At 39.1% G+C, this 13,968-nt stretch overlaps 1 protein-coding gene across 2 annotated transcripts in view; it reads right to left on the bottom strand.

The window, feature by feature from the left end:
- The window catches only part of GLRA2 (glycine receptor alpha 2), a 171,049-nt gene that overhangs the window by 92,288 nt on the left and 64,793 nt on the right, over nucleotides 1–13,968 (bottom strand). For both annotated transcript variants that reach the window (XM_015067836.3, XM_015067837.3), the window contains exons 5-7: nucleotides 9,061–9,143; nucleotides 6,043–6,180; nucleotides 4,228–4,442 (exon numbers count right to left, since the gene is read on the bottom strand). In XM_015067836.3, coding sequence (XP_014923322.2) covers nucleotides 4,228–4,442; nucleotides 6,043–6,180; nucleotides 9,061–9,143 — 436 coding nt within the window. The remainder of the gene's footprint in view (nucleotides 1–4,227; nucleotides 4,443–6,042; nucleotides 6,181–9,060; nucleotides 9,144–13,968) is intronic.

The raw sequence follows: 13,968 nt of genomic DNA, 5'->3' as shown, positions 1-13,968 counted from the left end.
GGTTGCTCCTGGATCAGAGAGTAAAAGTGTCAGTAGGAGAACCTGTCATGTGTCCTCAGTAGTTTGGGGTTTGTATGCAAACAGGAGCATCACTACTTGTTTCTTACCTGGATAAATTCTGAAGGCAGTGGGCTAGCTGGAATCCCCAAAATGGTGGGGTGGAAGTGGAATGGTCAATAGTTAAGTTACATTTCCACTATTTAGCAAGGCAACAAACACACGTTCTTGGTGGGCCAAATACATGGTGTGGAAGATAGATGTGAACCATCTTGAAAACATGTCAACCAGGAGGGCTATCTTTGTAAGGAAACCCTGAGAGTAAGATGTTTTATGGGATAAGCTGCTAGGAGGTGATAGATAAGAGGAGATTATGACACCAGTCAGAAATTGCATTATTCATCTAGGAATGGTGTAGTGTGCAAGTGCCCCTGGAATTACCAAGGAACTCAAGTTCACCTGACAAGAAAGCCAGCATTTGGAGGCTTGCCACTAGAGAAGGCAAGAGTTAGAACCAAATAGTGTCAATCACGTATAACTTTCTTCCATCCATTCTTTCCCTCAGCCCTCAACAGTGGAGAAGCAAGCAACATTCCCACCTCGCTGCACATCTTCAAGCCAAAGGTGAGGCCTGGGCTGGGGACAAGGGAGGGAAAGAGCATTGAATTGGTTGTGAGACTGAAGTTTTATTCAAACTAGCTGATTGTTTAAAAATCGGATAATGGACTGTGCTCAAGTATTTATCACCAATACTTCAGCTGTGTATTAAATTGTAAAACACATGCTTGTTCATTCTGGGTCTAATGGCATGGCATGTAATTACTGAGAATCTATGGGATCTTTCTGAAGTCCTCCAGGGACAGGGAAAACAGAACCAACTGAGGATGTTTAATGGCAGTGATTGTAGAAAAACAAAGCCATTGCTTATTCAGACCCTCTAGAGCTTAACCCATTTCATAAATTGCCTACCTATGAAAAACACATCCATGGGTGTATACACACCAACCCACACACACACACACACACACACACACACACACACATATAACAAACTTCGGCTCATCTCATTGGCAGCATGATTATAACCAAATAATGGGCCATCCAAAGAACATAGTATCTTCTACTCATAAGGACCTTTATGAGTCTTCTAATATATCCTCCCATCCCATGGAGCAGTCTTTTCTATTATATTATGGACTGGGAGCAATAACAATGAGCAGAATGATTTGAGTGCCTACCATGTACAAAAACTGGGCTAAACAATTTCTATAAATAATGCCTCATCTCATCCTAGTTCAGTTTTTGAAAGGGGTAGATAAGGTTATTCTCACTTTAGAAATGAGGAAACAGGCTTAGACAGGTCGAGTGAAATGAAGGCTTTAAGATTTAGATCCAGGAGGCCTGCCTGTATTTCAAAATATGTATTTGTGGATATATTCTTCCCAAAGTCTACTTGAGAACTTCTGGAAAGGAAGACATAGTCATTCCTCTATAGTGTATGTCATATTTTAGAAGATTGTTCCATATATTAGGACTCTAATATTTTCTGTAAACAAAAAATTTACTCATAGGTTCTGTTTTTAGTCTGTCTTCTGCATGGTTTTATATGGGGGAACATGGCTGTTCAGTAATTTCTTTATCTACTCAATGAGGATTTATCGTTCATCTGTTGTAAGTCACACACTGTTCTAGGTGCTGAAGTTAACATGATGAACAAGACAAAGTTTTTGCCTGAATAGAAGATATTGGGCATCTTCCTACAGATTGTACCTCCTTTGCTCTAATCATCTTCAATTTCCATTTTTTTTTCCATTGCAAAATAAAATTTAAAAATGTATGTACATGTCTTCAAGAACATAGACACAAGCCTTCATAAACAAATATATTTATCATGATCACACTTAGAAAAGCCAGCAATAAAATCCTCAATATCCAAGATAGTAAAATAAGTATGATGAATATGCCAGATAGACTATTAAGTCATGGCAAATTAAGTTCATGATAGATTTTTAATGCTATGGAAATAGCGGATGATATATAACTGTCTTAAAAGTTTGATCCAGTTTTCGGTGTGTGCATGAGTGTGGGTTTGTCTACAAATGTCTGTAGAAAAAAGGCTAAAGGGAAATATGCCGAAGTTTTAACAACAATTATTTACTGGATGATATTTTCTATGTTTTTTTTATAATAAGCATGTCTTTTAAAGTGCAAGGTTTATGCCTAGTGTGTAAAGGGCATTGCTTTAGGCAATGTACAGTCAGCAGTCAACATAGCGGGACATCTGCTTGGGGACTGCAGTGTTTATAAATCAAAATGAGTGTGTGTGTGTGTGTGTGTGTGTGTGTGTGTGTGTGTGTGTGTGTGTGTGTGTGTAAATAAGTATATGGTCAATTCTTTATTTTCCAGAACTCACTTTTTATCCCATTTTCCTTTCTCACTGTCTGTCATCTATATGAGTCACATCTCGCCACAGTCAGTTGCGATCCAACCATGTTTAATAATAGCCTAAGAAAAATACACGTAGGAAGATGAACCTGCTTATGGCAAAGGGAGAACCGCTACAAGTTCAGAGCCGTGTAGAAAATGATTTTGGATTATACCATCTTCTGGTTTATCTGAGTTCCTAATTGCCTCTACATACAAAGATCACTAATCAGTGACCATTTGCTTAGCAATAGTTGTGACCATTGATGTAGAATCATAATAGCTAATAAGAATGAGTAACAAATTTATAAAAATTCATGCTCCCATCTGGAAATAAAGGACTAGTTCTTTTTCACAGCAGTGATACTTTGGAGGCAATAAATGTCTTACATTTTGACATTATCTGCTTACAATTTGTCACCAGTACTTTAGCTATCTATTAAATTCTAAACTACATGTTGTGTGCATCCTGGGGTTCAGTGGAGTGTTATGCAGTGATGGCTATAAGTAACAACTAACAAGGAATAAGCAAATGAACCTGTTTGGGATGGGGCACGCAGTGGATTAGAATTTTTGTTAGGTAAAATTGATTTGAGATTACATAGCTGCAAAAGAAGCTGTTAGTGTTTCTGATATCTGTATTTCAATAAAAATACAACACAAGTATTTTGTACTATTTGTCATTCTAGACAATTAAACAGTACTAGGGATAGATCTATCCCTCTCTCCATTAGCATGCAAATCCTATATTTGTCTTTGGAGGCATGGAACTTGGAAAGTTGCTATGACTGTTTCCCCAGTATTCAGTCCATCTCCGTTACAGCCCCACCTCTTGCACATGCTATCTTGTCTTCCAACGCAGGAGATAATGCGGAACATGATCTAACATATCTCATGTCAAATGCAGCGCAGCTGAACTTAAGCTCAAGTCAGCAAAGACAGGCGATTATATCTCAATTATTTTCTGGAACTAGGTTTTGGAGAGACGGCTCAACCAGTATAAGACAGTGTACAGTGAATACTAAATTGAACTCACACTCCTAGAAAATTGAAGACCGCGGCTCAATGTAGTCAGTGAAAATGAAACCCACATAGGCACACTTCTGGGGTGCTGGGACGTTTCACAAACAGGATATTTATCCTCACTTGCTTAAGGAATATTTACAAATATAGAGGGGCTGCCCTTATATAAAAATAAATTATACAGCCATTATGGATTGTTACATAGACATTTTGTGGCACTTCACGTAACAATCCATAATGGCTGTATAGATTCACGTATCTGATCTGCTGCACTCTAATATTTACATTTATTTCTCATATATACTCATTAGTATGGCGTTTCTATGTAAATTTCCAGGAGCTTCATTCAAACGTTTATTACTGTACATGACTTCACTGAGCATATGGATCACCATAGCCTCACCAGTAAATACTGGACAATACAGCATAAGTTGCCTCAGTCTTACTGATTCCTGCAAGCTTCATGGCTCATGAACAGCATGAGGTCACAATCACTCAAGGGCTTCTTAGACATAATTCCTGAGCCATGTTTCTGCCTCCACTCATTCCTCTTCTCTGTCAACCCTTATTCCCCATCTCCCCTAACTGATCTGAATAGGAATTTCCCCTAGGTCCTCAGAGCTCTAATTCTCTCAAACTCAGCTCTCCGTTCTCTTATTGTGTTACACCTCCCATAATACCACAGGATGGCAAACATTTCTGTCCTCACAAAATCTGCCAGCCCACAAGACCTTTGACACCTGCCCTCCCACCCCTGGTCACTTGTCAAGTGAGATTTCTTACCTTTGGCAGAGATGCCCTGGAACCTGAACTCTGGGTGGTCATCGTCAAGACGGTGGTGATGCCCAGTGCAACCCTAGCAGGGGCTGCATCCATGTTTATCCAAAAGGAGACCCAGGACAAAATGACTATCAACAGACTGGGGATGTACATCTGGATCAAATAATACCCCATCTGGCGTTCCAGGTGAAATTTAACCTCGATGCAGGTAAACTTTCCTGGAAGCAGGAAATAATTATTTAAAATCCAATTCGAATTTATCTTTCCCATTCCAGCCTCCCACTGTTGCTTTCTTTTTAAGAGTATTACAGGTAGATTTAGAAGATTGCATAAAATGCCCACCGTGCATAACCAATTCAACTCTTTTTCAAATCAACCAGTAATGAAGTAACAGTGGGGAGAATGAGTGATCTAAAGAGTCATTGGACCCAGACAATGTGGCATATTTAACTTTCTAACTCTGTGCTTGTTGTAGCTTGATTATTTAGAGTTTCAGAATTTGCAAGACTTTCAGAAACTGACCACAAGAAATACTCACATTTTGTGAGCTTATATAATATATAACCTGCAGTATATATGCATGGCATAAAATATATAGCATATAACCTCCAGTATATATGTATGGCATAAAATGTATAGCATACAATATGTAACAGTTGAAAATGGTAAAGTTCACATGGAGCTCTCAAAGTATTTGGATAACTGTGTATCTGTCTTTGTGCTAGACATAGTAAGAGAAAAATGTACATTTGTATATGCCGTGCATATAATCTACTCATTGTAACAGTTTCCTAGCTTTCTGGGTAATTGCTTGAGGACATTTAGAATATTCCTACAATCTGTTTACAGTGGTATATTACTTATAAAAAAGGGTGCATACAAAGGTTTTAAAAGTTTGGACATACTATTAAGAGACAGAAGCTCCTGCCCCTCGCCACTTTTCTTCTTCTTTAATTGGTTTGGAGTCAGAACCTCGGAAGGTAATTTGGCTTAGTCCACACAAATTACAGGAGATAGGGTTGGATTCCTCTTGGTCAGGAAAAACACTTTGGAATCAGATTTTGGTCACTTCATTAGAAGCACCATTGACTACAGGAATAAGTGTTCACGAACATTCTATTCAGCAAGAGACCTGGGGCCATCACTGAACAAACCATCCTGTCTAGCTTGTCTCTCCATGATCAGCCTGTGTAGAACCAAAGACTGGGACATCCATAGGAAAAGCCATCAGCTTTACTGGGCAGGCATGATCTCCCATTCTCCCCTGGCCCTGTGTGTCTATCAACACTACTGACAGTGCATGACCTTAGAGCCAGCTGAATTCCTGCCAGCTGATTTTCATCCAAATTCCTATTCCTGTCCAGGACTGGAGAGCACAGCAACCATATTCCTGAGTTTACAGAGACCTAGGTGGTTATTCCTCTCCCACTAAGTCAAAGAGTACAAACTGACCTGAGGATCCAATGTCAAGAGTGGATGCCAGGGATGGGCCAGAATTTATGCTTTTCCTGCACTACGCACAAGGTCTTGTACACATTTCCTCAGATTCATTTGACAGCAAATGGTCAGTAAGAGAACAGCAAAAGATTCCCAAATCTGTTTCCTTCTGTCTCCATTTTGGAGGAATTACCTGTTTTGCCCACTGACTTATTCCAGAGGGTATAAGCATCTATCTCTAGAGGGGGTTTTGAGCCAAGCCCAGGTCTGTGCCTTGTACCTCCACTTTCTTGCTAAAGAGCTAGCAATTAAGGTGATATGATGGATCTTCCACGCTACAGATGGAGTCCGCTTGGGTTTAGCAGCTGAAAGGAAACTTACCAGTGTTGTAGTGCTTTGTGCAGTAGCCAAGTTCCTTCTCTTCTTTCAAAATAAACTGAGGCAGGGTCAGTCCTTCAGCAACTTGAACTGGACCATCGCTTAACCACTCAAATATCAGGTCATTCATCGTGTACCCAACTGGAGTAAACAAATCATAGTGAAAAACTGAATGCATCTTTCAAGAAAGCTCGAAAGTCTATGTAAAAAACAAGCAAGGAAGCCATCTAAAGCAGACACATGCTCAGTCAATTCAAGAGCATTTAAAAAAAAATAAATGTTTATTCGTTTTTGAGAGAGAGAGCACATGAGCAGGGGAGGGGCAGAAAGAGAGATGGGGACAGAGGATCTGAAGCAGGCTCTGTGCGGACAGCATCGAGCCCAATGTGGGGCTTGAAATCATGAACTGTGAGATCATTACCTGAGCCACAGTTGGACATTCAACTGACTGAGCCACCCAGGCACCCCAAGAGCATTTTTAATAAAAGAGCTATAATCATCATGACAACTACATGTCATTGGACCCAAAGATATTGAAGAGAGCAAACTATTTCTGAATGATTTTTTTCTGTGTAATGGGAGGATGGAATCTATGAAGTCCATTTTCTTCTACCCTCTTTATTTACTAAATCTTTCTGAAGAACAAACAAGTAAATAAACATAAAAATCCTTTGAAGATTGTCTTTACTTCAAAGAGCTGACAACCCAGTAAGACAATCCGATTCTTGGCACCAGGCTTAGTATTTTAAATGAAAAGCATTCTTCTTCTTCTTTTTTTTTTTTTTTAGATGAGAATGAATTCATCACAGGGCTGCCTAAAACATTCCCATTGCAAGTGTGGCCCCTCTTCTAGGGTATATTAGCTTTATTTTCAGAAAGCGTATCTTAAAGTCTTTATGTTCAATCTTATGTTATTTTACCAAGTGGGGAATGCTGTAGAATAACACAAATCAAGAATATCCATGTGTGCTAGTATCTTGCTAAATGGGCCCACTCATCACAATGATTCATAGGAAGTAAAACAGATTCTCCACTATGTAAGGTCCTATTGTTATGTGACTTTTGAACCAGCCACAGTAAGATTGTTATCAGTTTATTAAACCAAAGTTAGCTCTTAGTTTCTAAGCTCCTGCTAACTAGGTCACTATCTGTTAACTGCTCCTGGACCTTTTCACACCTCAGAAATGAAGGCTGCTATACCTTCAGGTATCATTTCTCTCCCTTCCCACTTTGTTTGTGATATTTGAATTCTAAAATGAGAGTGAGTAGCACAAGAGATATTATGTGAGGTCTTGGCTGGCCAATAGCTTCAGCATATTTATTAAGTTTATAGATTCTTATTCTTGTTGACTGCAAGATAGTGACTCACCAAAGCCACCCAGAAATCAATGGCAAAGTTAACTGGAATCTACTTTCCTCTTTCTTTGGACCACCTTTTCTATTCAAAGCCAAAAAGGAAAGCATGGACGTCAAGGAATTACAAAGAGAACCCTGTGCAAGCATTGATGTTCCATTAAGAGAATGGCCAACCCTGTCTCTTGCACTGCTCCCTGTAAGAGTGCTTCTTGGGTGTCTCCAACAACTGCAAGAAGCTTATAGCCTTGTATCCTTGTAGCCCCACATCTTTATCTGGCAAGCTTCTTACTGGCCACCACAATAATAATTGTTGTCAGCCATCCTGAAGTGCCACACTGGGACAGAAAGAGGAGTCAAAGAGAGGGGGAAGGAGGGAGGAAGTAACATGAGGGTAAAAAAGTGAGGAATAATTCCCACCCTATACATTCAAAGTCAGAGGTAACACACTGCTGCTTCTTTGATTTCGTTACTTCCAGGGCCTGCAAGAACCAAACATATTTACTAATTGGAGCTTTTTAAATCTTGGAGGAGCCTCAGATGACAGCTATGGTTGCTGTTTTACAGAAAAAATAAGTGTTGGGGTGAGGCAGGGGAGAGTTTGGACCAGTAGAGAAGACACAAGAAAGGAACCATTATATAAGAAAATGTTTTTCTCAACTTTCTTCTCAGGAGAAGGGACAATAGGGAAAAAAATAAATACATAAAGCCTATTGTAAATCAAAAATTCTCATTTTATCCCCGCTAACTTCGTAAAACAAAGACATTTCATTATTTTGTTTATTTCTGTAGGGAATTTCAAGGGAAATCTACAGTGATTTGAAGTGATCAGGAGGAAACCCTGTGACTGCCTCTTTTTTTAATAATAGTTGACACATCTTTTTATCTTTATTATTTGTCTACACCAAGAAGTTAAAAGTATTTCCTTGCCCTTGCCTCATTAAATCTCCTAACATCCCTGTAGGTCAGTAGCACTTGTTATTCTCTGCATTTTACAAACAGAGAAAGTGACAGAGCAAGCCATAAAAACATTTCATGTCTCTTGCCTAAAGATCTTATTACCTTGGAGGCATCAGCGACTTATGGCACATGTCAAAAATTTCAGTGACATCAGGGTAGGGCATAAAGGGGACAAAGTAGATAGCATTTCTCGTTTCCTTCCCCATGCCTTTGTGAATCCACTGCCCATCTAAGGGAAATGCCATTTCTTCCATATCATCTCTAGCCCCCCGTTCTTCTACCCTCCTCTGGTGAAGGTCCCTGTGTCTTGCCCTCAAATCAGGTATCCCTTCCTGCCACAGTTCCTTTGGGGTGATGGTCTTCATGAGCATAAGATAGAAAGAAACAATTTTCTGATTAGAGAGTGATTCATTTTAGAGAGTGAATGACTAATAATCTTAATTTTCCCAGGACACATTTTTATTTCAAATAAAAGTTACTAAATCAGGTTTGTTTTTTGAGGAAGGGTGAGTTATTTGGCCTTTTATTTTGAAAGATTGTCTGTGTATGAGACTTGCGCACACACTTGCTACTCCTTCCATTAGGGCCTTGGGAGTTGGTAATGGGTAGAGAATGAGTCTCATGGGTCCTTTCTTCTTAATGACACATTAAAAGAACCAGGTCATTGGTTAAAACAAGCAGGCAGTCATTTCAACAGTAGGGACTTACAACTCTCCAGCTGCATTGTACACGTCTGGACATCCATTGGAAAATTCTTCAAGTCCATGGGACAGGATAGGGTCAAGGTGAGTCTTAGCAAAGAAAAAAATTAAAAACAAGTTTTAGATCAGTGAGGTCTGATTCTTGAGGAACAAACCAAAAATACATTTGGCATTAAGCAAAGTGACACTGATCTAAAGAATGAAATCTAAGCTTTCAGAGCAATGCTTTCTGTTTTTCAAATGAACAAGTAGTCATTGGTAAATTTTGAGAATATTGTAGAATTTCATTATAACCCCTTACTCTCTATTTCCCATCTTCCCACCTCAGTGATCTCAAGTGTATTCTAGAATCAATAAGAGCACCTGAGAAATAGTGTAATGAGAACAATGGGCTCTTGGTCACACTGATGTCCAATAGACATTAAGTTCATACTATTTTAGAGTTATACTTTGGACACGTGGACTTTGCTCCAAGGACAATCAATGATGTGATAAACATAATTGGTTGTGATAAGCATTGGCTCTCCTTCCATCAAACGGGCACATGCTTACCTCTTCTTTTGCTAATGCCCTTGGATAGGTTAACAATATATTGTCGTACTTATTCTAAAATTTTGACAAATCTGGAGCCAATAATGCTTGAGCTGAAAAAACCATTTAAGGATGGTGGTCTTCACCTCTCTGCACCCAAGAAAGGCTACTCTGCTCCTCCTTTCCTCTTCCCTTAACTTTTCAGAGCTCTGGCCAGCTCTGACCATGCCTTGTATCAAGGTGTTGATTGAGCTGCTCTCTCTTTTCCACCATTTCCTTGTTTAGTCCTCAAGGAGATGGTGCACACCTGTAGCTCTTCAATTTTTCAGTACCTCAGAAGTGTAAGGAAGGAAACTAAGATTGAGAATCAGCAGATCTGGGTTCCCTTCCCAGTATTGCCTCAAACTATCTCTGTCCCCTAAGCAAGACCTTAAACTGAAACATTCATCTCCTTATCAATCGATGGGGTAGGGTAAAATGATGCTTATTCCCATTTAGCTCTAATATTAGCGTGCCTGTTATTCTAAACTTCAGTGCTCCAAGTTCTGTTCATTTTCTCCCAAATATCTTTTATATGCATAGAACCCTCTGATGCGTGCCCTATTACCTGAACTCTCCTCAACTGTCATGCTCATGCTTGCTCTCCTTTTCTGGTTCTCTTCTCTTTCCTTTCTCTGCTTCATTTTGTCCATTCCATGCAAGCCAACACAAAGCAAAAAGTAATGGCATGCTTATGTTAAAGCAAGAAAATGTCTGGGATTCGAAGTGAGATTAAGTGCTGACAGTCTTCAAAATTGTTAAAATGCTACAATGATTGGGAAAAGCAAGACACCATGGAGTGTATTGTAATCCCAATTATGTAAAAATATTTTCAATTTGGGGAAGAAACACGATGCTGTCTTAAAAAGTATTTGTGTTTGGTGGGATGATTCATATTTTGTTTTTACTCTTTATTCTGCATTATCTGTGTTGACAAGTATAATTAAACATGCCTGTTTTCAAACAATAGCAGGAAGGCAAAATTATAAAATTCTGTTTTATCCAGTGATCCCTTGATTTGCTGTATTCTTATTAAACTTTTGCCATAAACATACAGTATTTCACCTTCATTGCTAAACAAATTACCTAGCTTCTGTGGGCTATTCTGAGAACACAAAAACTGTGTTTCTAAGGGAAAAAATAATTGTTTTGAGTTGTAAACAAAGGACTTAAAAATAACATTTTATACAAGAAAAATAAGTTTTGTCAATCATGGAGTTCATTTAGAGATATAGATATAAATGTAAATACAGATATTTAGATTTTTTCATGTCATGAAGACTATTTTTGGAAAACACAATATTATTGAGATTAATGATGTAAACTGTTTAAGGGCAGAGTAAAAGAATCAAAATGAAAATTTCTAGTAATCAAAAACTGTTTAAAATCTGACCCTTTATTAAGGGGGAAAAGACCTCAACAGGATCTACAGATACAGGTTTTGTTACTAACACGATGAGAATCTATTTATTTTCTCCTACTTTTTAAACTGGAATATTTTTGTCAAACAAAAATAGGTTCATCATACAGAAATAATGAGGGGGCGTGTGCATAATTTAAGTGAATCAAAACCAGAAACTCCGGAAATTTCGTCACGATTTTGAAAAGTTTACTTTTTAGAAATTAAAAAAAAATAATAGTGGAAATGAATACAGCTTTACAAAATATGCAGCATGCAATTCAACTGTATTTCATCTGCTATTGGAAACAACTCAATTTTAATATTCTTTTTTTAAGTTTATTTATTTTAATACATAAAAATGCTTTTTTTATTATTTTATTTTTTTAAATTTTTTACCATTTCGATTTAGTTTTGAGAGACAGAGTGCTAGTGGGGGAGGGACAGAGAGAGAGGGAGACACAGAATCTGAAGCAGGCTCCAGGCTCCAAACTGTCAGTATAGAGCCCCATGTGGGGCTTGAACCCACCAACTGTGAGATCATGACATGAGCCAAAGTCGGATGCTTAACTGACTGAGCCACCCAGACGCCCCTACAAATTTTATTTAAATCCAAGTTAGGTAACATGTAGTGTAATAATGGTTTCAGGAGTGGAATTTAGTGATTCATCACTTACACATAACACCCAGTGCTCATCCCAGCAAGCTTCCTCCTTAATGCCCATCACCAATTTAGCCCATCACCCCACCCTTCTCCCCTCCAGCAACTCTCAGTTTGTTCCCTGTATTTAAGAGCCTGGGTGGCTCAGTCTTTGGTCCGACTTCAGCTCAGGTCATGATCTCCTGGTTGGTGGGTTTGAGCCCCACATTGGGCTCCTGCTGACAGCACAGAGCCTGGATCCTGGTTCTGATTCTCTTGTCTCCTTCTCTCTCTGCCCCTCCCTTCCTTGTGCATGTGTGCACACACGTGCACTCTCTCTCTCAAAAATAAATACACATCATGTGGTTCACAAGTTTGAGCCCCGCATCGGGCTCTGTGCTGACAGCTGGGAACCTGGAGCCTGCTTAAGATTCTGTGTCTTCCTCTCTCTCTGCCCCTCCCTTGCTTTCTCTCTCTCTCTCTCTCTCTCTCTCTCTCTCTCTCTCTCTCAAAAATAAACAGTAAAAACAAGAGTCTTATGGTTTGCCTCCCTCTCTATTTTTATCTTATTTTTCCCTCCCTTCCCCTATGTTCATCTGTTTTGCTTCTTCAATTCCACATATGGGTGAAATTATATAATATTTTTAATCATAGGCTTGCTGAAAATGTTTTTATTGTGAAGTGAACTTTTTACATTTAGGGAGAAGTGGCCTCACACACGATGATTTTTGCCTTTGCGGAAGATCTCACAATCCTACAGGGACCCAGAATTCTTAGGGTCAAAACTGGAGAACCTCACTGAGAAATTCCCAACAAGCCTGAAACTATCTGTGAGCTTTGCCTCAGCTGAGGACTCAGTGGGTATTCTTCTTCTTCCTCATTTGTTTTTCTAATTTCCTTTCCAGATAGGTTTTGTATTGGAACCCAATGGGCACCAATACAAGGAGAAAAGTTAACGGCTAATAGTTTGCTAAATCATGTCATTAGCTGAGCAAATGGGAAGCCTTTGTAAAGACGTAATCAATCCCTTCATGGGTCACAGAGCCCATAATTTATGATGTCTCATTTACCACACATCTGCAAGCCTAAAATTCAGACTTGCCCTTTACTTATTTTTTTCTTTTTCATTGAAGTATACGTTAAACACAGTGAAAACATACAAATCCTAAGTTACAGCATGATGACTTTTTACATCTCTATCCACCTCTTTAAAAAGCACCCAGATCCAGATTTAGCATATATCCATCACCCCAGAACATTCCCTTGTGTTGTCTTCCCTGTCAAGAACCTTCAAAAGGAACTACCACTACATTTATTTTTAAGCTATTTTTTATTTTTAAAAATGTGAGTTTTGTGGGAGTGGGGATGAGCTTGATATTATTCTGTTCATCTCTACTGAATTGTAGAAATGGCACCAAATAAGACTGACACATACAACATTATCCTGAAACGTGAACAATTTTTATCTTCTTTACTCTGGCTCTCCATCTATTTTTGGTGGGTCTTACAGAATTAAATATTTTAATTGAAACTCAGACTTTTTGCTGGCAGACACTGCCTACAGCATATCAGATATGCTCGCCTCTTCTCCATGATGTGAAATATTAAGGCTGTTGCACCTGAAGGCACTGAGCTGAGGCCACCCATCTTCCATTTGATTTTTGTTGAAGAACTCATTTCCTGAAGCATTATCACACATTCCCCCACTGTCACTGTGGTTGACATACATGCTTTCAGGGCACCCATGCTCCTGTTTGCACAAGGTAGAGAGTAAAGTTCCTTTAGCAGGGGCCCGGTTACTTTCCTGAGCGTAAGAAGGCTGAGCAAACATTTTCATTTTAAAGGCAAAAAAATAAATAAAATGAAACACAGGAAGTGAGTCTCCCAAAAACCTCACTTCCCTTCCCTCTCCTGTTTAGTTCACTTTGCCCATAAGACTAGCTCTTGGGTTTACACCTTACTCAAAGTTTAAATGACTAACAGATGCAGACCTTTTAAAGTGTTTCAGCTAGCTTTCCATGTATTTCTCCCGTATTACAGTGCATGATCCACAGAGACTGGGACTGTGTTATTTACCATGTAAAATGATGCCTGGCATGGGGCAAACATTCAATAAATATTTGTTGACCAAATGGATGAGTCAGCATCCTAAAGTCCTATGGGAGAAATCCAGGCTTTTCTGTGGAAATGGGAAAGGACTACGGATATAGAAGAGAGGAACCCGGTCATCAGAGCCCAGAGAGTATTGCCAAATTAAAAGATAGAGGAAGCTGGCAAAGCTTGCTTGCCCCTTCTGTAAGTTGCTA

This window comes from Acinonyx jubatus, chromosome X (genome assembly GCF_027475565.1).
Source record: "Acinonyx jubatus isolate Ajub_Pintada_27869175 chromosome X, VMU_Ajub_asm_v1.0, whole genome shotgun sequence".
Taxonomy (NCBI): Eukaryota; Metazoa; Chordata; class Mammalia; order Carnivora; family Felidae; genus Acinonyx; species Acinonyx jubatus.
This window is presented reverse-complemented; position numbering and strand designations above follow the sequence as displayed.